At 37.3% G+C, this 23775-nt stretch overlaps 1 protein-coding gene across 2 annotated transcripts in view; it reads right to left on the bottom strand.

Moving 5' to 3' along the window:
* The window catches only part of ARL8B (ADP ribosylation factor like GTPase 8B), a 48455-nt gene that overhangs the window by 14038 nt on the left and 10642 nt on the right, over positions 1-23775 (bottom strand). The window contains exon 1 of one of the 2 annotated variants that reach the window (XM_042979445.1): positions 8103-8393. The exons of the other annotated variant lie outside the window; for it this stretch is intronic. Within the exon in view, the coding sequence (XP_042835379.1) occupies positions 8103-8135 (33 nt within the window). The 5' untranslated portion in view covers positions 8136-8393. Of the gene's footprint in view, positions 1-8102; positions 8394-23775 lie in introns of those variants that run through there. 2 annotated transcript variants of the gene reach the window in all.

Raw genomic sequence — 23775 nt, 5'->3', positions numbered from 1 at the left:
TCTCTCTCTCTGTCTCTGTCTCTCTCTCAAAAATAAACATACATTACAAAATTTTAAAAAAATACTTAAAAAAAAAAAGAAAACAAGCTTTATACCCCTAATTCTTGAAGAGATACATTTTGTTCATACAAACACATTTCCCCCATTTAAAAAAAGATATTTTGGGAGCACCTTGGTGGCTAAGTCAGTTAAGCATCCAACTCTTGATTTTGGCTCAAGTTGTGAGTTCACAGTTCATGGGATCAAGCCCCAAGTTGAACTCTGCACTGACAGAATGGAGCCTGCTTAAGATTCTCTCTCTCTCTCAAAAATAAATAAATATTTAAAAAATAATAAAATATTTTACATATTTCCTTAAATTTAAAAAAGAATTATTATACAACTATGAAGAAACATTTATTAACTTCCCCACCTGTACATAAATGTTAACACACAAAGTAGGAAATCAGAAGTAAAACTTCAAAGTTTTCCATTTTTAGCATTTAAATTATTTTGACAATAACTATTACAATTCATGGCTGAATAGCTTTTCCAGGTTTGTCTTGTAACAAGGCTTATAAAATATTTTGCCATTTCTTTTAAAGAGATGATTTTATTTATTTATTTATTTATTTATTTACTTACTTACTTACTTACTTACTTATTTCATTTAGTTAGTTATTTTTTGAGAGAGACAGAGAGAGAGAGAGGACATGAGCAGGGAAGTGGGGCAGAGGGAGAAAGAGAATCTTAAGCAGGCTCCACACTCAGCACAGACCCCAATGTGGGGCTCAATCCCATAACCCTGGAATCATGACCTGAGCCAAAATCAAGAGTTGGATGCTCAACCAACTGAGGCACCCAGGCATCCCAAATTATTTTGTCACTTTATAGGTTTTCCTTTTATGTAATCAATTCTGTTCTCTTTTTGGTTTATGACCTTCTTGTCATAAAACTGAAATATCTTCTAATAGTATTTGAATGACTTTTTCTTTTTTTTTAATTTTATAGCTCTTTTTTTTCTACATATACATACAAAGAAGTACACAAATCGTAAGTATGAAGACCAATAAATAATCACAATGAACAACTGGATTAAAGACAATTATCCACATCAAAAAAACATAACATTTCCAGAACCTCAAAGTCCTTATCTTGCCCCTTCTGAATCACTATTTCCTACTCTTCACCCAAAAGTTAATCCTGTTCTGACTCCTAACACTACAGAGTAGTTTTTACTGTTCCAGGACTTCATATTTAATAAACTCTTACGACATAATATTTTGTATTTCTTTCAACATTATGCTGCCTGCAGTTTGTTCATTCTCATTGCTGTAGAGTATTCCACTATAGTAATAGACAACAATTTATCCATACATTCTGCTACTGAATGACTTTTTTACATTTAAAATGTTCACCCATCTGGAATTTGATTATACAGTGCAAAAAAAGCTCCTTTTTTCAATCATCTCACTCCTCATTTAAAAATGCATGCATTCCTGGGGTGCCTCGGTGGCTCAGTAGGTTAAGGGTCCAACTCTTGAGGCGCCTGGGTGACTCAGTCAGTTAAGCATCTGACTTGGGCCCAGGTCATGACCTCGCAGTTCATGAGTTCAAGCCGTGCATCAGGCTCTGTGCTGACAGCTTAGAGGCTGGAACCTGCTTCAGATTCTGTGTCTCCCTCTCTCTCTTCTCCTCCCTCACTCATGCTCTGTCTCTGTCTCAAAAATAAATATTAAAACTTTTTTTGTTTGTTTGTTTTTTTTTTAAAGAGTCCAACTCGTGATCTCAGTTCAGGTCTTGATCTCAGGGTTGTGAATTCAAGCCCTGCACTGGGCTCCACGCTGGGCACAACGCCTACCTAAAAAAAAAAAAAAAAAAAAAAAAAAAAATCCACCCATTCTTAACTAATTTGAAGTGATTTGCCAAATGCCATACAGAGACAGTTCTATTTCTGAGTCCTCAATTCTTTTCCATTAGTCTGTTTATCCTAAATTAGGATTAGATGAATTACTGTAGCTTGTGCAATGTATTACACTACATAGAAGATCAAGAACTTGGAATGGTTCACTGCTCACATTCCAAATAAACTTTAGAAATTCATATTTCAGTTAAAATACTGAATGGAATTATATTAACTGTATCTAATCTGAGAAGGATTGCTCTATATCAATTCACAATATTTAACTATCAAATCTCTCCATCTCCAGGCACATGGTTTGTCCACTCAAACATTCAAATCTTTTAAATCCTCAGGAAAGTATCATAATTCTCCTACCAGCTCTTTCACGCTTCTTGTCGTATTCTTTACCTTGACTGCAATTACTAAGTACATCAAATGAGTCACAGTTAATACTAATTTTATCTATTTATATATTTTATTTACCCAATATTAATCTCTCAGTTGACCTAACTCTTACTTTTTAGGTAAACAGCCCAGGATTATGAAATCTCTCAAGATAGGAATGGTTAAACAAATAGGACTATTTTCAAGGTCCTAACACTGGCCAATTGTTTGTTGTGACCTTATGCTAGCCACACATGATTCTAAAACAGTCTACAAGCCCCGAACACAATGAATTCCAATTTTATAAATTAATATCCTCTACATAACTCCAAAGTTATACCTCACTCCCCCATCCCGTTCAGTGGAATTTAGGCTGATTTCAGAAAAAAAAGATGTTGAGGCACTTGGGTGGCTCAGTTGGTTAAGCATCTTCTGCTCAGGGCATGATCCCACGGTTTGTGAGTTCGAGCCCCACATCAACTCTGTGCTGACAGCTCAGAGCCTGAAGCCTGCTTCAGATTCTGTGTCTCCCTCTCTCTCTGCTCCTCCCTTGCTCGCATGCTGTCTCTGTCTCTGTCTCTCTCTCTCTCAAAAATAAACTTAAAAAAATTTTTAACTAAATGATAATTTAAAAAATGAAAGAAAAAATGTTAACCACAATCACTACTTTCATTTATATTAGACATAATTCTCAGAAGTTTCACATATGACTAATATGATTAAGTCAAGTCATGACATCAAAACTACATACATCAAAACTAGTCTTGATGCAACAACAAAAATATAAACTGATTTAAAAAGGAACAAAGGCAACACCAAAGGCACTATCCATGATAGCAACAATAAGCTGGACTTCATTAAAATTAAAATCTGTCCTGTGAACAAGAGTTAGAATTAGAGTTAGTAAACAGGCAGAGAGCAGGAGAAAATATTTGTAACAGATACATCCAATAAAGGACTGTTATTTAAAATATACAAAGAACTTTTCTAAAACCTCAACAATATGAAAAGAAACAATCCAATGAAAAATGAGCCACATGGGGCACGTGGGTGTATCAACATCCCACTCTTGATTTCAGCCATGATCTCATGGTTTGTGAGTTCAAGCCCCACGTCAGTCTCTGTGCTGATACTGCGGAACCTGCTTGGGATTCTCTCTCCTTTCTTCTCTCTGCCCCCCCCCCAAAAATACATAAATAAACATTAAAAAAATATTTTAAAAATGAGCCACTGACCCTAACAGATACATCACCAAAGAAGATACAAAGATGACATATAAGCATACAAAAAGATGCTGCAATCATACGTCATCAGCGAAATGCAAACTAAAACAATGAGATACCACTATACGCTTATCAATGAGTGGCCAAAATCTGTACACTGACAACACCAAATGGTGCTAAGGATGTGGAGCAAAAGGAACTCTCATTCATTACTGGTAGGAATGCAAAATGGTACAGCCACGGTGGAAGCAAGAAGGAATGCAAAATGGTACAGCCACGGTGGGTAGTTTCTTACAAAACCAAATATACTCTCAATATACTCTCCAATCCAGCAATCATTCTCCTTCGTATTTATCCAAAGAAGTTTAAAACTGAAGTCCACACAAAAATCTGCACATTAATGCGTACAGCATCTTTACGCATAACTGCTAAAAACTGGAGGCAACCAAGATGTCCTCCAGTTAAGTATATAAATAGACTGTGGCATATCCAAGAAATGGAGTATTATTCAAAACTAAAAATAAACGAGCTAACAAGCCACAAAAAGACATGGAGGAATATTAAAAACATATCTAAATGAAAGACTCTATCTGGGAGGACTGCATACTCTATATGATTCCAACAAAATGACTAAAAATATGACTCCAAAAATATTCTGAAAAAGGCACAACTATGGAAACAGTAAGATCAGTGGTTAACAGGAGTTGGGGGGTGGGGAAGAAATGAATAGGCAGAGCACAGAGGATTTTCAGACAGTAAAAATACTCTGCATGATACCATAATGATGGATACATGTCATTACACATTTGTCCAAACCTACAGAATGTACAACGCAAAGAGTGAAAAATAATGTAAAGCTACGGACCTTGGGTGATCATGATGTGCCAGTGTAAATGCATCAATTGTAATAAATGTACCACTCTGGTGTGGGATGTTGATAACAGGTAAAGCTGTAAGTGTAGGGGCAAGAGGTATACAGGAAATCTCTATACCGTCCCCTCCTCAATTATGTTGTAAACCTAAAATTGCTCTTAAAAAATCTTAACCAAAAATTTGTTTTAATGGGCAAAGAACTTGAAAAGACATTTCTCCAAAGGAAATACACAAATAGCTAATAAGGACAGAAAAGATGCTCAACATCACTAATTATTAGGGAAATACAAATCAAAACCATGAAGATACCACCCCAAACCCATTAAGATGGCTATTATCAAAAAACAAAACAACAAACTGCAGTGAGCATATGGAGCCATATCCTGGTGCGCTGTTGCAGGAACATAACATGGTACAGCTACTATGAAAACCAGTATAATAATTCCTGAAAATTTTTGAAATAGAATTACCACATGATCCAGGAATTCCACTTCTGGTTATATACCAAAAAGCACTGAAAGTAGAGACTCAAAATTGTATCTGTATACCCACGTTCACAGCAGTATTATCCATAAGAGCCAAAAGATGGAAGAAACCCAAGTGCCACTGGCAAATGAATGAATAAACAAAATGTGGTCTATTCCTACAATGTAATGTTACTCTGCCTTAAAAACCTTATTCCTGTTAAAACACAGATGACATTGAAGATATTATACTGTGAAATAAGCTAGATACAAAAAGACAAATATTATATGACTCTACTTAGGAACCTAGAATAGTTAAATTCGCAAAGACAGAAAGTAGAATGGTGTTTGCCAAAGGCTAGGGAGGAGGAAATAGAGAGTTATTGCTTAGTGAGTATGGAATTTCAGTTTGGAAAGATAAAAAAAAAGTTCTATAGATGGATGCTGGTGACGGTTACACAACAAGGTGAATGTACTTAATACCTACTGAGCTAACTGTACACTTAAGAAGGGTTACGATGGTAAATTTTCTGTTTTGAGTATTTTACCACAACTTTAAAACTCATTGCTGTTAAGAGGCAATTACCAGTATCATTTTATAGAAAAGGAAATAAATCCCAAGGTCACATAGCAATAGTGGGTGATTCTGTTTTTCTTAAAGATTTCCACTGTAATTATATGTATTATAATAACCTTTAATTAATGTCTGAAGTGAGATCTATGTGAGATAATGCCTCATTTGTTTGGTATCATTAGGAAAAAGATGTGCTATATAATGAAGCAGCCAGAAATGGTAGCTAAACTTTTTAAATACCAAAACTTTTAAACTAGCTTGCATAGAAAGCTTTCTAAAATGCACACATAGTTGGCTAACTTCTCACATACAATATATGGAACATGATTTAATGTGTTCTTGGTATTTGAAGGTCACTTTCCAAATGTAAAACAAGACAACTAAGTTAGATAACCTGTAAGGGCCCTTCTGGCAATAAAATTTAATGATTATGAACATCAATTATAGCACCCACTTCAAGATAAAATGATGGAGGGGGTGGTCTGCAGTATACTGGGGTGGTGCCCCTAAACTTTCTTGGACGTTTCTTCAGCTCTTTCCTCACCAATACTTCTCAATGGTGGCAGAAGCTAACAATAACTTTTTTCAAATTCAGTTGCTAACCTGCAACGGCTGCAAATTAGGTCATCAAGTCTTTTTAATTTTTTTTTAAATGTTTATTTTTGAGAGCTAGAGACAGAGCTCGAGTTGGGAAGGAGCAGAGAGAGAGAAACAGCACCTGAAGTAAGCAAGCTCTAAGCTCTGAGCTGTCAGCACAGAGTCCAATGCAGGGCTCAAACCCACGAACCATGACATCATGACCTGAGCTGAAATTGGACACTTAACCGACTGAGCCACCCAGGTGCCCCAAGTCTTTTGAATTTTTTCTTTTATTTTTTAAATTTACATCCAAGTTAGTTAGCATATAGTGCAACAATGATTTCAGCAGTGGATTCCTTAATGCCCCTTACCCATTTAGCTCATCCCCCCTCCCACAACCCCTCCAGTAACCCTCTGTTTGTTCTCCATATTTAGGAGTCTCTTATATGTTGTCCCCGTTTTTATATTATTTTTGCTTCCCTTCCCTTAAGTTCATCTGTTTTGTATCTTAAAGTCCTCAAATGAGTGAAGTCATATGATATTTGTCTTTCTCTGACTAATTTCCCTTAGCATGATACCCTCTAGTTCCATCTCTGTAGTTGCAAATGGCAAGATTCCCTTGTTTTTGATTGCTGAGTTAATACTCCATTGTATGTACATGTGTATACACACACACACACACACACACACACACCACATCTTCTTTATCCATTCATCCATCAATGGACATTTGGGCTCTTTCCATACTTGGGCTATCGCCGAGAGCGCTGCTATCAACATTGGGGTGCATGTGTCCCTTCCAAACAGCACACCTGTATCCCTTGGATAAATACCTAGTCATGCAATTGCTGGGTCACAGGTTAGTTCTATTTTTAACGTTTTGAGGAACCTCCATACTGTTTTTCCAGAGTGGCTGGACCAGTGTGCATTCCCACCAGCAGTGCAAAAGAAATTCTCTGCATCCTCGCCAACATCTGTTGTTGCCTGACTTGTTAATGTTAGCCATTCTGATAGGTGTGAGGTGGTACCTCATTGAGGTTTTCATTTGTATTTCCCTGATGATGAGTGATGTTGAGCACTTTTTCATGTGTCTGTTAGCCATCTGGATGTCTTCTTGAGAGAAGTGTCCCCCATTTCTTCACTGGATTGTTTTTTGGGTGTTGAGTTGAATAAGCTCTTTATAGATTTTGGATACTAACCCTTTATCTGATATGGCACTTGTAAATATCTCCTCCTATTCCAGCGGTTGCCTTTTAGTTTTGCTGACTGTTTCCTTTGTTGTGCAGAAGCTTTTTTATTTTGATGAGGTCCCAATAGTTCATCTTTGCTTTTGTTTCCCTTGCCTCTGGAGACCTGATGAGGAAGAAGCTGCTGCAGCTGAACTCAATGAGGATTTTGCCTGCTTTCTCCTCAAAGATTTTGATGGCTTCCTGTCTTACATTGAGGTCTTTCATCCAATGTGAGTTTATTTTTGTGTATGGTGTAAGAAAGTGGTCCAGGTTCATTTTTCTGCATGTCGCTGTCCAGTTTTCCCAGCACCACTTGCTGAAGAGACTGTCTTTATTCCATTGAATATTCTTTTCTGCTTTGTCAAAGATTAGCTGGCCATACGTTTGTAGGTCCATTTCTGGGTTCTCTATTCTGTTCAATTCATCTCAGTGTCTGTTTTTGTGCCAGTACCATACTGTCTTGATGATTACAGCTTTGTAATACAGCTTGAAGTCCAAAGTCTTTTAAGTTTTTAATCCCAAATGTCTTGAACACAGAAATATGTTTAATAAATGTTTAAATAAGTAATAAATAATAACTGTGATGCATGGATTTTGTGGTATAACTACTTTATAGATTTGGAAGCATTTTCTACTTCTTTCCAAGTGTCAAATCTTACTCCTCACTTTTCAAAGCTTGTGCTTAATGAATAAACTACTCAGCAACTGTTTTCTAGATAACTGGGAATACTTATTTCTATGCCACTAAAATAAGACTGGCAATTTAGGAAGCAAATCAATGCTTAAAAAATATACTACTTAACAGTGTATCATTCTATTTACTTAAATTTAACACTTAAATAACACCAAGCACTGTTCTTAGCACTTAATAAGAAGGATACAAGTAGCACTCACTGATTCTGTGATGATGGATGCAACTGTAGTCATCCATAAGCCAAAGTCTCAAGGCAATATTCCTGGAATTTGGTTGAACAAAATAGATTGAGGCAAAATAAAATAGTAAAAAGAAGACTATCCTCTAAGCCAGGGAATCTTATTACCAGTTATGCTACTTACTAACTACATGCAAGTCATTTTACCTTTGGAATGAAGCTATCTTATCTAGAAGAAGAGGGAATTGCAAGAGTAGGTCCAAATTCAGTTCTACCTCTAATGTTTATGATGTTGTGTTTTATTCACAAGCTTCTTAAAATATAGTTAAGCAACAAGCTTGAGTCCCACGTAGGGTGGAGAGATTACTTAAATAAATAAAACTTTCAAAATAAAATAAAAATAGGGGCACTTGGGTGGCTTAGTCAGTTAAGCATCCGACTTCGGCTCAGGTCATGATCTCGCAGTCTGTGAGTTCGAGCCCTGTGTTGGGCTCTGTCTGGGCTGACAGCTCAGAGCCTGGAGCCTGCTTCAGATTCTGTGTCTCCATCTCTCTCTCTGCCCCTTCCTTGCCCACACTCTGTCTTGATCTCTCTCTCTCTCTCTCTCTCTCTCTCTCTCTCTCTGTCAAAAAATAAACATTAAAAAAAATTAAAATAAAAATAAAAGCCTATTTCACACATGATCCAATCATCAACAGCATACAAAGACAATGACTGTGTGTTGTACTGACTCACAAACACCTATACTGTTCACCTTTCCTCTATTGTCCTATAAACCCACAAAGCTACTTTGCCTGTGTTTTTACTCATTTGTTTATTTACTCACTTATTCAAACAACAGAAGGAAGGAAAAGAAACTAGGAAACCTAAAAAATACCACACAATGAATATAGACCATTTAAAACAAAGGAGACAGTATGAGGTGACTGGGTATCTAGAAAGGCCTCTCTGAAACAGTGACATTTAAACATCTAAAGATCATTTTAAATCGGCAGCTTCTGCAGATAACCTAACTACTGTGCTACTTGAGTATCAGTAAGGAAATCTAAATTCCAGTCCCAGCTATATCACTTTAGATTATATATAGATACATACAACTTTGAACAACCCTCTTACTCAGAATGCAAAGGTTCTACCTCTCTCCTTACTGCCACTTAAATACCTATAGCTAGTTCACTTCTTCATTACTTCAAGTGTTTACCACTCCCTTCCTTTTGCTTTTCTTCTTTCCTGAGTTCCCAAAGCTACTGTAGATAGGAGTTCCCGCTCCCAAAGAGCAGGCCTTTAATAACAAGTGCATTCCTTTCATCTGAGGCAAAAAGACCCACTCCAACCCTTAAGATACAATATTTAACTCTTAACTGCTGTCCTCGTCCTCACAAACCACTCAAGCATTGCCTGCCAGCAGAGACACTCTTGACATACTTCTCAGCTGAAGACCACTCCTGAATCTAAGGGTCTAGGAAAGCAAGTCTCTGGGTTTTAGTGTTAAAATTGCCAGTGTACTTTTGTTTTGTTTTGTTATTAATGTTGTTAAATTATGTTAATTTGGCAAGCAATCAGGTTTGCCTTGTGGGGACTGGAGGTGGCTAGCTTACTTTTCAAGTGAACTGTTGGTAGGTTTTACGTAGTAGGATACATAGAACACCCCAAAGAGGAGAAAAATGGATTTTAAAATAGCTCTTTTTGGGTGGTAACATTAAAACTCAGCGAAAGACATTATGTTTTCTTTGATATTAGGCTATGAAAACTAAATTTAACAGATGAAAATTCTCCAAATAAGAACTTTTTAAAAGCATAATGGCATAGGGAACTCTGTTACTACTAATTAAATGCCTGACTGTCATTCCAATTCAACTCATTTTAAACAACTAATTAATCCTTACTGCCTGCTAATACCAGTAGAGCTACTCTGCAGCAATCTCCTTTATAAAGATAACTCTTGAGGATTAAAATGTTCTCAAACCCACAATTTCAATTAGGAGCCTGAAAACTCTCATCTCTGCTAACCTCCATTCTTGAAGAAAATTCATTTCAAAAGGTCTGTAATGACTATTTCCTACATTCACTACACCTTTCATTAAAAGTACTTTAATAAAGGTTTTATAAATCTATATCCAAAGAACTACTGAAGAAAAACTCAACTTGCTTGTCTGTAAAACGATTTGCTAATGAACATCCCTAGTCAAACCCTGAAAGACCATATACCACGGTTTATTTTCACTCAGATACTCAGAAATTATCACGACACAGTAATAATGTGAAAATGGACCCCAAAAGAAATCAGTGCTGGAGACCTTTAGCAAATATAGTTTCTGCTAACTTGTCAAGTCACTAATATGTCTGGATTTATTTCCCACAAACATCAAGGGTCCACCATAAATCTTTAATAACACCTGTGTCTTTATATAAAAAGACTACTAATCTTCACATGGGCTAAAGCAGGTTCTAAAGTCAAAAGCATGAGTAGGGAAAATTAGCATACAGTCACATTTTCAGGCCTTGATATATTCTACTTGTTGGTCTCTAGACGTTTCAACTACTTTTTTTTATTTTTACTTTTCTAACTTGAATACTTTTCATAAAGAAAGTGATTTTCTATATTTAAAAGTTTCTTTCCCTCTTTCTGGGGAAAAAAATGGGTATTTAAGAAATAGAATGAGAAGAAGACCTCTATTTTCTGCTGCATGTGCCCTTCTGTGTGTCCATGTATAGCTGTTCAAAAAGAAATTACAAAAAGTTTCCTTCAAATCTCAAAATAGGCTGCTATTACTAAATCAAAAGGAGGATTCCTAGAACCACCCAAATGCTATAAATCAGTAAGTTATATATGTAACAGAAGTCCTCTAGTCATAAGGAAAACTGCTTTATGGAAAGGGTACATCATACATAACAAAGTTTTAACCTGCAAATAAACTGTATAGTGAATTTCATACTTTTTAAAACAAGTAACAAGCCTCGTCTTCATCAAAATCTATTAAAGTAAGCCAGAATCAGGAGAAAAATAAAAATTTTAATGTAATTAATAAAGCCCATCTTAGGAAAGTTAAATAGCTGACAATCATTTCAGCACAGTTTAAAGAATCCCAGTGGGTGTGGAGTTACTAGAAGAGATCCTGTTCATTTTCTCAGGTAATTTACAACACAGTGAAACAGAGGTAGTATTAGTCTGGTGGTTATGATGGAGACTCTGGAGACAGTTATACTGACTGGGTTATAACTCTGGTCTTACCACTTGCCTAGCTATATGTCCTCCCTGCATGTTCCTTAACTTTGCAATGCCTCACTTTCCCCAAATGTAAAGTGGAGATAATAGTCTCTATCTCATAGAATTGTTTAAAAATCAAATCAATTTTTAAAAATTAAATTAATTAAAACACATACAGCATTTACAACAATGCCTGCCTCAGAAACAGCTATGGAAAAGGTTTTAACATTTGGTAGCATCATCATTACACAGAGTCCATTAAATGCAATGTTAAAAAGTAATGCACAGGGTTCTGGTTAAGATTAAGTAAGGGGGCACCTGGGTGGCTCAGTCGGTTGAGTGTCTGACTCTTGATTTTGGCTCAAGTCATGGTCCAAAAGTTGTAGGATCAAGCCCTGCATCCAGCTCCACACTGAGCGTGGAGCTTGCTTGGAATTCTCTCCCCGCCCCCCTTGTCTCTATCTCTCTCTCCCCCTCCTTCCCTCCGCCCCTCTCCTCCACCTGCACACTTTCTCTCCAAAAAAAAAAAAAAGGGATTGGATAAGTACACTCCACCCTATCCCTTCCACTGAAGGTAACTAAAATCCCTGGACAGAATGTATGCAGCACCTGAGGGCTGCTCAGGGTATAAGTGGCAGCAGACAGATTAGAAAAGGATATCAGAACTTAAAGCACAAAAAATCTGGTGCTATTTCCTAGTCGTTTTCTTTCCTCCCATCTCCTACCCTGTAATCAAAGGTAGCCCAAATGCTAACAAACATATACCAAGCATGAACAGAAAAGGTTCCAAGAGAAGCACCTTCTCTTTTGAGTCTGAGGTAGGGGAGTGTGTGTGTGTGTGTGTGTGTGTGTGTGTGTGTGTGTGTTTCGGGGGCGGGGGGGGGGGGCAGCCAAGAGGAAGAAAGGACAGAGAGTGGGAAAAGTCTCCTGGGTTTTTTCCTCTCTCTCTCATGCCATAGCCTCCAGACAAAACCAAGTCTGCCAGGCAGGCATTCCTTAGAAAGAAAAGGATCCTCTTTAACCATAAGAACCCTGTTCCAAAAGTGCTTGGTAGTGTGGAGAAAATACAGAGAGGAAACCCTGTTATTATTATTATTTCTTTTTGTCTATTCTCTTGGCCCCCGAGATAGATTCAGTTGAGGGAAGGACATAGCAAAGGAGGGATAATGAAGCCCAGCTTTCCAGACAGAGGATCAGGAAAGTGGGGCCAGGGCTGTGAGCCATAGTATTGGTAAAATTTGCAAAGGAAAGTTCTAGACAAACAGACCCCATAAAGTTATACATGAACTCCTGGGCTCATCCCTAAACTGTAACATGTGGATCTGACCCTAAATAACATATCAAAGGTCTTGAAAACTAAACTAGGAGGTAGAACCACTAGCCAGGTTTCTGAATAACAGCTTGCACAGTATATAGCCAAACAGTACTACTGAGGCTTTGAAAACTGGACTGACTTTAGAACCACAGCCCACAGAAGAAGGCTGGTTGGATCTTGTGGCCTGAACCTAACTGGGTCAAATGCACACTAAAACAAAACCACAAATCATCCTCTATAGGATGTAAACAAAACCAGAGACTCATAATATTCAAAGTGTCCAGAGTAACTGAAAATCTGAAGAATCAAGAAAACTCAACTAACAAGGGAAAAAGTCACTGAACAGATGCCAGTATCAAGATGACCCCAATGTTGTAAATATCAGAGACTAGCTATCATAACCATGTTCCAAGAAGGATTAAATGAATGTAACATAAAATTTCAGCAGGCAAATAAGTTGTAAAATAGAACCAAATGAAAATCTTAGAATTGAAAAATACAATAACCAAAAAAAAAACAAAAAAACAAAAAAAAAAAACCTAACTGGATGGCCTCAATAGAAAAATGGAAATGACAGAAGAAAAATTCTATGACCTTGAAGATAAAGCAACAGAAATTATCCAACCAGAAAAAAAAAAAAAAAAAAAAAAGAGAAAAAGATAGGAAAAAGGAAGAGCCAAGCCTCAAGGATCTGTAGGGCAAGGTCTAACATTCATGTCACTGAAATCCCAGAATAACAGAAAGAGAATGAAACCACAAAAGACCCCAAATAGTCACAGCAATCTTGTGAAAGAAGAAGGCCTCACACTTCTGGATTTCAAATTCTATTACAAAACTATAGTAGTCAATCAGTATGGTATTGGCATTAAAAAAAAAAAAAAAGGACTCATTGATCAATGAAACAGAATAGTGAGCCCAGAAATAAACCCATGAATATGTGGCCAATTAATCTGTGACAAAGGAGCCTAGAATTTACAATGGGGAAAGGACAGTGTCTTCAATTAATGGTGTTGGGAAAACTGCCACTATCTTACACCACACACAAAACTTAACTCAAAATAAAGGCTTGAACATAAGACCCAAAACCATAAAGTTCCTAGAAGAAAACAGGCGCTAAGCTCCTTGACAAAGGTCTTCAGAATGATTTTTTGAATCCTGACACCAAAGCAAAAATAAATAATTCTGAGTATATCAAACTAAAAAGCTTCTGCATCAAAATGAAAAGACAACTTACTAAATGGAAGAAAATATTTACAAATCATATATCTAATGAAGGGCTGATATCCAAAATATAAAGAACTTCTACAACTCAATAACAATCTGGTTTAAAAAAATGCCAGAAGAGGGACACCTGAGTGGCTGAGTCGGTTAGGCAACTGACTTCAGCTGAGGTCATGATCTCATGGTCTGTGAGTTCCAGCCTGTGTCAGGCTCTGTGCTGACAGCTCAGAGCCTGGAGCCTGCTTCGGATTCTGTGTCTCCCTCTCTCTCTTCTCCTCCCCATCTTGTGTTCTCTCTATCAAAAATAAATAAACATTAAAAAAAATTTTTTTAAATAAAAAATGCCAAAAGACCTGAAAAGATATTTTCCAAAGAAAACATACAGACGGCCATCAAGCACATGAAAAGGAGCTCAACATCACTAATCATCAGGAAAATGTGAATCAAAAACAGGTGCAAATCAAAAAGCAACAGAAATAGTAACATCTGGATAAATATCAACAAATGTTGTCTTCCTCTTGAATACTTAAAATTGCTGATGGTTGAAAACAAAAATTACAAGCTTCTCTGGTAATGTTTTCAATGTGTGTAGATATAATATGACAACCATACCATAGAGGAAAGATAAAGGGACCTATATGGTAGAAGGTTTCTAAGTAAACTAGGTAAAGTATACATACTGTAATCCCTAAAACAAGCATTAATGAAGCCATACAAAGAGAATAGTCAAAACCGCAATAAATTAGTGAAAAATAGTCCACCTGAAAAGAAAGCAGTAAAGAAGAAACAAAGGAACAAAGCAAAGGAGAGAAACAGAAAACAAATAATTAAATGACAGATGTAAATGTAAATTAAAAACCAAAACAGCTCCATCTTAAACTCACCAAGTTGGGTACATTAAATATGTATAGCTTTGTGCATGTCAATCATTCCTCAATAAAGTGGTTTAAAAAAAAAAAAAGTCAAAGGATGGAAAGAGTAACACCAGGCAGCCACTAACCAAAAGAAAGTTGGAGTAGCTATACTAATATCAAAGTAGACTTGAACACAAAGAATTTATTTAAAATCTATTTCCTCAGTGCGCCTGCGTGGCTCAGTCAGCTAAATGTCCAACTCTTGATTTTAGCTCAGCTCATGATCTCAGTTGTGAGATCAAGCTCCACATCAGGCTTGGTACTGACAGCATGGAGCCTGCATGGGATTCTCCCCACCACCACCTCCTCTCCTCCACTTGTGCACTCTATCTCTCTCTCTAAAAATGAAATGAAATAATAAAATTAAAACTGATGGCAATGAAAGGAGAAATAAACCCACAATTATAGAGACTTCAGCATTCCTCTCATGTTGACAGAACAAAGAGCAAGAAAACCAGCAAAGATATAAAATTTATCATCAGTAGCAATCAAGTGAATCTAATTGACATTTATAGAAATTTATAGAACACTCCACTCAAAAAAGCAGAATACACATTTTCTTCAAATGAACATGGAATATTCATTCAAGACAAACCATATCCAGACCATAAAACAAAGCTTAAGAAATTCAAGTCAAACAAAGTATGTTCTCTGACTATAATGGAATTAAACTAGAAATAATTAATACAATATCTGGGAATAACCAAATATTTTATTATATGTAACCTATGGGTTAGAAAAGGAAGTCTTAAGGAAGATTAGGAAATATTTTAAACTAAATGAAAAACATCAAAATTTGTGAGACGTAGCTAAAGTACCGCTTAGAAGGAAACTTAGACACTCAAATATTTGTATTAGAAAATTCTCAAATTAACAACTTAAGAAATTAGAAAAAGAATAAATATGTGCAACATTATCATTATAATTAACACTGCTGGGTGCCTTGGTGGCTTAGTTAAGCATCCAACTTTGGCTCAGGTCACGATTTCAGGGTTCATGAGTTCAAGCCCTGCATCGGCTGTCAGTGGAGAGCCCACTTCAGATCCTCTCTCTCTCTCTGCCCCTCACCCACTCATTCTCTTTCACTCTCTCTCAAAATTAAATAAACATTAAAAATAAAATTATTGGGGAGCCTGGGTGGTTCAGTGGGTTGGGCGTCCAACTTCAGCTCGGGTCATGATCTCACAGTTCGTGAGTTCAAGCCCCACTTCGGGCTCTGTGCTGACAGCTCAGAGCCTCGAGCCTGCTTCTGATTCTGTGTCTCCCTCTCCCTTTGCCCCTCCCCTGCTCACACTCTGTCTCTGTCTCTCTCATAAATAAATAAATAAATAAATAAATAAATAAATAAATAAATAAATAAATATTATTTTAAAAAACACTGCTGTATGCTGTATTTGAAAGCTGTTAAGAAAATAAATCTTAAGGGGCACCTGGGTGACTCAGTCCGTTGAGCACTGACTTGGGCTCAGATTATCATCTCACAGTTCCTGAGTTCAATCCCCACATCAGGGCTCACTGCTGTCAGCACAAAGCCCCTTTTTCAGATCCTCGGTCACGCTCTCTTTGCCCTTACCCCACTTGCACCCACTCTCAAAAATAAACATTTAAAAAAAAAAGGAAAAGAAAAAAGAAATCTTAAGAGTTCTCACTACAGGGTCCCCTGGGTGGCTGGGTCGGTTAAGCACCCAACTTCAGCTCAGATCAGTATCTGACAGTTCCCGAGTTCAAGCCCTGCATTGGGCTCTCTGCTGTTAGCAGAGAGCCTTCTTGGGATCTTCTGTCCCCCTTCTCTTTGTTCCTCCCCCACTCACTCTCACTCTCTCAAAAATAAACAAACATTAGGGATGCCTGCCTGGGTGCCTCAGTAGGTTAAGCATCTGACTCTTGCTTTTGCCTCAGGTCACGAGTTCGAGCTCCACACTGGACTCTGCGCTGACAATGTGAAACCTGCTTGGGATTCTGTGTCTCCCTCTCTCTGTATCCCTCTCCTGTTCATTCTGTATCTCTCTCTGAAAATAAAAAAATGAACATTAAAAACAAACAAAAATAAGCAAACATTAAAAAAAAGTGTTCTCGTTACACAGAAAAAAAATTTTTTTTGGTATCTATAGACAATGGACGTTAACTAAATTTACTGTGATAATCATTTCACAATATATAAGTCAAGTCATTATAGTCATGTAGCTTAAACAACATAGTGCTGTATTTCAATTATATCTCGATACAACTGGAGGAAAAAAGAACAAAATAAATTTGAAACAGAAGCAAACAGTAAGAGTAGTAATCAATAATAATGAACAGAAAATCGATAGAAGGAAATCAATGGAACCAAGAGCCGATTCTCTAAAAAAATAAATAAAACTGACGAACTGACAGAAGAAAACAGGAGAAACAAAAACTAGCAATATTAATAATGAAGGAAGGGATATCACTAAACTCTACAAATACTAAAGGGATAATAAGAAATACTATAAACTCTATGCATATAAATTCAACAACCCCATTGAAAGAGACCAATTTATTTTAAAAATTTTTTATTTTTTTAATATTTATTTATTTTTGAGAGAGACACAGAGAGTGAACAGGGGAGGAGCAGAGAGAGAGGGAGACACAGAATCGGTAGCAGGCTCCAGGCTCTAAGCTGTCAGCACAGAGCCCAACGCAGGGTTTGAACTCACGAGCCCTGAGATCATGACCCAAGCCAAAGTTGGATGCTTAATCAACTGAGCCACCCAGGCACCCTGAATTGGACCAATTTCTTGAAAGCCACAATCTACTAAAACTGACCCAGGAAGAAAAAAATTGAATAGTTCTCTGTCAATTAAAAAAATGTAATAAGTGACTTCAAATCCTTTTTTTTTTTTAATGTAAACTCTCTCCCCAACATGAGGCTCAAACTCACAACCCCAAGAACAAGAGTTCATGCTCCACCAACTAAGCTAGCCAGGCATTCAGATTTTAAGTCTTTTTTAAAAAAATCTTCAGGCCTGGATGGTTTCACTGGTGAATTCCACCAAACATTTAAATAAAAAACATTTAAATAAAAAACACCGCCAATTCTACATAATCTCTTACCGAAAAATAGAAGAGGCAGGAACATTTCCCAGCTTATCTTAGGAGTCTAGCATTACCCTGATGCCAAAAGGTAATTTACAATATTCAAAAAGGTGGCTACATGTCCTAAACAACTAGAATGATATAAAACAGCTAGAAAATTCACAGCAATCTACAGCAAAGTTCTATGAATTACTAGATTTGCTTGTGATTTGGGGACAAGAGCCCTTGAGGAAGGGAGATCTATCATCTGTTGAATGATCTAGGTTGTCAATTTTGTTCAGCCAAACGCTGGTGTGTGGAAAGGTAGGGGAGTGGGAGTGTACCAACCCCCACCTCCATCAGGAGGTTACTGGTAAACCCACCCATGTTTTCTGGTAACCCAGGAACCGTCTATTCTAACCTAAAAATTTCAGAATACAACAAACACCTACAGCTGCATCCCTCATGTTGTCTTTTCTTATTGTACCCTTGGATTAGTTTGAAGCAGTCTGGAAACCTTCTCCAACACTCACTATATAGAGAATTAAGGACAAGATTACAAGATTAGTCTGTGTTGGAATTTAGCCATGAGGTTTAGTTCCTGATGAACCAACCAGAGCATGATGGTTAAAACTGCTGTGCACAGTCCCCAAAGTGAAGAAAACCACCTAATCTCATCTTGTATGGGAAGAGGCCATGACCACTGCCACCTGTTAAAGAACAGAACTAGGAAGGCCACAGGGAGCCCTGCAAGCTTTACATCACCTATCACCCTAATTTCTTTGAGACAAGACATCCTGTAGGAATTGAACTGACTCATTCAGAATTCCCAGGTCCAACATCATCCATAACCACTTCTGCTTCCCGTTCAGCTCCATTTCTTTAAAAGAAGTTATACAGGGGTTTTTCTGGGCTATCAAGAAATCTAACTGGGGATGAACATTTTATATCATTTTCTGAGTCTACCTCATTCTACTTCCGAGACAAAAAACATCACTGCTCACTGAAACTGTAACATCCATTAGTGGCTATTTAGATCTGCAATTAAACAAATGTCAGAAACATTACTGAGAAGTTATCCAGAAATTGTCCCCTAGTTTAGAATTTAACCCATGACTCCTACTGCTACTCAGAACCTTTAAATGTTAGAATGAAAAAGCCTCTAAATGTAACCAAGGATTACAGCATATCACGCCAGATGACAGCATATGCATGACCTCTTATCAGATCTCTTTTCTAACTGGACGATAAATAAAGCTATTAAAACCCTGCTCCACAGGTATATCATAAAACAGGTAAGCAATACTCTCTTTCTTATCTTTTAAAGAGTAGCCCAGGCATCCTTGACAGCAGTAGTGGAAGCAGAAAATGTTTATAAATACAATTCTGATGTCAGACTCTGGAGGAAGCAAACTTTGGCACCTATCATTAGGATACATTAAAACCTGGATTTTAATTTCTTAGTCGTTTATCTCCAACTTGTAACATTTTCCTGCTTTGTGGATTTGCATCCTTATCTCCTCCACTAATAACATCACGTGGATTGCTTTGTTTTTACCCCCAAAACAAAGTAAAGCACTTAGAAACACTGCTTATTTTTTAAAACATTAAAGGTACTAAATCTCTAAAAACATTTTTAAACTAGAATACATCAGGTCTTGCAGCTGTTTATTCATGTATCAGTAGAGACATCTCTGCTTCTACATTTATTAGTTTGGCAGTACTGTGGTATGGCTGCAGAAAATGCCATGGCCTGAATACATTTATTTCCCTTTCAATGGCTATTTTTCACCCTCTGGCTCTCTCTGGGTGTCCCTGAAGAAACACTAAACATGCCAAAGCTACTCCATCAGCCTACTCAGTGTTATCAGCATCGCTTCATACTGAAACTCAGCTCTTAAATGATGGGCAGTCATGAAATACTGAGTCATTGTACAGTGCTCAAGTTCCAAATTGCTGTGTCTTCTAAATGCTAACATCATTATTTATTCAGTAGCTGTCTACAACCCCACTTACTACCATCCAGGTAGGGAGCCTGGCAGGGAAATAAAAATGCACAAGGGGTTGGAGTGTCAAGAATGTTTTCCAGTTATATGTGACTCCTGCATCAAGAATACATCACTGTTATTAGCTAGGACACATTCCACTGACTTACACTATTAATAACAATAGTAATAATGTTAACAGCAACATGACACCATTCACTTTACTGGCCTCATTTTACAGAAAAGGAAGCTTGAGAGCAAGGTCACAAAGTCACACACACAGCAGGAAAACTGGGATCTGAACCCAAGTCTGAGTTTCAAAACCTTTATTCTACTTTCTACTTGAGTAAAATGCTTCACACATTTGACAGTTATCTGTTGATAAATAAGCAAAGATTTTTACTTGTACAGAAGCTTGTAGTCCACGTTAGGCTGCTCAAACACAGGAACAACAAAAAAACCCTCAATGGTCAATTGAGAGATTATAAATAGATACTATACTAAGCATACGTAGTAAAATACAAATTTAGTATTCCACCAAGCCGAAACTAGTCACTACTACCAAGTTTACCAACAGGAAGACAAAACAAATAGACCAGCAAATTTTTCAGTTAAGTTGCCCCAAGCACCCTAGCACATTTGTAATGGATTATGGCAAAGGACAGTTTGATTTTAATTTCTCACAATGACAGAACCTTCATCAAGAATCAGAAATTGGTCCCTGGTGGCCAGCAGACCTCCATCCTGGAACTCAAAATCCTTTCATCCTCCTCCAAAACTGAATCCCTATTCAGTGCTTACTTGAGGGTGAGGGAGGATCCATTTCATCTGCCATCTAACTGGAGCATATGCTCCTGCCCTTCCCCCCCAAATATCACATCAACCACAGTGATAATTATCAACTATGGAGCATTTATGCCAGGTACTATGCTGATTTATCTTACCTCACACCATGAGCCCATGGGACATCTACTCTCATTCCCAAATCACCAATGAAGAAACTGAAACCTTGAGGGGGGCAGAGAGCTCTAACAGATATAGAATTCAAATGTAGGCTTGTCTGACTCAACATACTTAAACAATACCCTACAGTGCTTGACTCTAGTAAGTCAATAATTATGGAGCACCTCCTGAGTCAAGCACAGAGATATGTTTAGGGGATATAAATAAGGAAGTCTGCAGTCTGTAAGTAGAAACAGATAAAAAGATATAAAATTGGCACAAATAAACACAATTTTTAACAAAGTGCTATGAAAAGAGAGCAAGGGCAATTAACTTTGCCTGGGAAAAGAGTTAAGGCAAGGCTCCACAGATATGGGACCTAAACCATGTGTAAGACAGTGCTGTCTAAGGGAAAAGGAGGACCAGGAGATAATGTATTGCAGACAAAGGAAAATGGCTTGGTATCTTGAGTGTCTCATTCTCCATCATTAACACGGTCTAACATGTATTTCAAAGCCTGCTTCCTCTTTCTGCTCACAACCATCTTGCTAATTTTCACTGGCAAATTTAAGGCCCAGTCCAAAGTCTGCCATGTGTGCGTACGCACACACACACACACACACACACACACTCACTCAAACCACTAAAATTTACGAGTGTTCCTAGGAAGTATAATACAGAAAAGTATTACAACAACCAGTAAAATAGACTTAAAGTATTTGGCAATGAATTGCCAAAGAAAGCTAAAAATGCCTAAGGAACACCACAAGAGGTGATATCAAATTTCTCAAGTAGTCTGAGTCACAGGACTTGGAAAAGTTGTACTATATCAAGTGGCAAACCAAGGTCCTAAAGGATTTGTCTGTAAACAGGATTCATCATAGCTCACCTTTTTTATGGAACAGAACATCCAGGCTGAGTTAGAGTTGCATTCCAGATCTATCTCAAAACTGTGTCACTTGAGCTCTTTTTACCTTTTATAAGCCAGTGAGTATCTATTTAACAAGGAGACCAAAAGAATCATACAATGCTTCGTATGTGAATGCACTTCATAAAACAATCAACTGTTTCACTAAATAAATAAATAAAAAGGTTTTCACTGAATACCCCTTCTGCATTGTAGAAAAGGACAGTTAAGAAACAGTAGGATGTCTAGGAATATTCTTTGCATTAACTACCTTAAGAATGACATGGCAGAGATGGTACAGCCAGTTCCTTTTTGTTATATGATAATGTCCACATGTTCTAAGATGAACAGGTGTCTTTGAGCACTGTTAAGTCCACAAAAGACTGTACTAAATAAATCTCTTAGCAGATATCAGACAGCCTAACTGGGATAGGAGGACTGAGGATCACAGTGCGTCTTTTCAGTCACACAGTAAAATAATCAGTAATGTGACCCAAGAAGAAAGAAAAATGATATCCTGAGTCTAAGACTACTACATGTTGACCCAGCACCTAAAAAATATCACAACTGAAATCCCAAGACATCAGATATCCTTTATGTTTAAAGCACAAGATATTATACATACCAGCTTTTCTCTTCAGTGGAAAGACAGCATACAAAATTAAATCAGACACTTTCCAGGGATAGAACATTCCTCTTTAAATTAAATCAGGAAGACTTCCAAGCCTACAAGAGCCTCAGCCACTCTGAATATACAACCTTCATTCAGCTGCCTCAAGGGCCTATGGATTAGGACGTCTTCTGGGCAGCCTGCAAACTGGGCACAGACTAATGTACATAGCCCCATAAACAAATCAAGATAGCTCAACTGAAATTCTGGAAGTGGAGAACATTTGTTTACTCCTTGCTTATAAAACATTTGCAAAATAAGTTATCAGCAGAATAGGATAACTGACACAAATCAGAAGGAAGAAAATATTCTACAACGTTCTTTAGAAGAGAAACCAGGATTGAATTCTCAACTACTTCTTAAGTCCCTTACTACTAAGATAAAGATATGAAATGATGACATTTTAATTCTCAGTTTTAGTCCCACTATATCTAAAAATAATAGCATGAAATGCCCTTCCCAAATACAAATCCCCTTTATATCATTAATCATATAATACATTTTATACTCAATTCATCCCTATCTCTTCTAAACTCATTCTCATTCTCTACCCCATTTCCACTACTTGATCCCACAGCCATATTCCCCAACATTCACTCAACTCCTTACAAATCCCCCTTTGCCCTGCATATCTGATTCGACCACTAAACTGTACCTATTCTACTTCCCTAATAAAGCTCATCTTTTCCTTTCTCCTTAACTCCCCCCCCCCACCACCCCATTACCTCTCAATCAGACCTTTGTAATGATCTTGTGACCAACTTCCTTTTCACTGGTCTACTAAATTAATCCGTTGGAAAATAGTCTTACTTCATTCCCCCAAACAAAAATCTTCAATGGCTCCCCAGGCATACAGATCTACTTTTCCAGTCTCTTGTTTTCTCCTTCAAGCAAGTCACACTTAATTCAACAAAATGTCTTGCCTTCAGTCGTGTCTTTGCTACTTCCACAGTTCCTTCTTGAACATCTTTTCTTCCCTCCATAATACTGGAAGCTGCACAAGTAAAGGAATGTCTGTTTTGTTCCTCGTTATATCTATGCTACCTACAACACTGCTTCTTCAAATACTCATTGATAAATGAAAACCACTCTACTCTCAAAGCTCCCCTCAGTGGCCATTCCCACCATGGTCCCACTAAACTGACTTTCTAAAACACCCCCGAAGTCTTAGTGAGGTCAGGGTAAAGAGATTCCCAAAGCATTTTGTGCCAGTCTTAAGGCACTTAACATTTCTGTTCTATACATGGCTACTATGAGGCACATACTCCAGCAAAACAACCTTATCTGATACACTTATGAATCATCTATCATAATGCCTTGCACACAATTTAAGAATACATAAAATAGTTTGTTTTATATACATTCACTCAATATTTAGAAAACCTATTATATGCAGGGCATAGTGCTTTGTACTTAATACAGTACTGAAAAAAGGACAAAGCTCTATCCCTATGTAATTTACATCCATAAAAGAACATACATTCATAAAAGAGACAA

Source organism: Panthera tigris, chromosome A2, assembly GCF_018350195.1.
Source record: "Panthera tigris isolate Pti1 chromosome A2, P.tigris_Pti1_mat1.1, whole genome shotgun sequence".
Taxonomy (NCBI): domain Eukaryota; kingdom Metazoa; phylum Chordata; class Mammalia; order Carnivora; family Felidae; genus Panthera; species Panthera tigris.
This window is presented reverse-complemented; position numbering and strand designations above follow the sequence as displayed.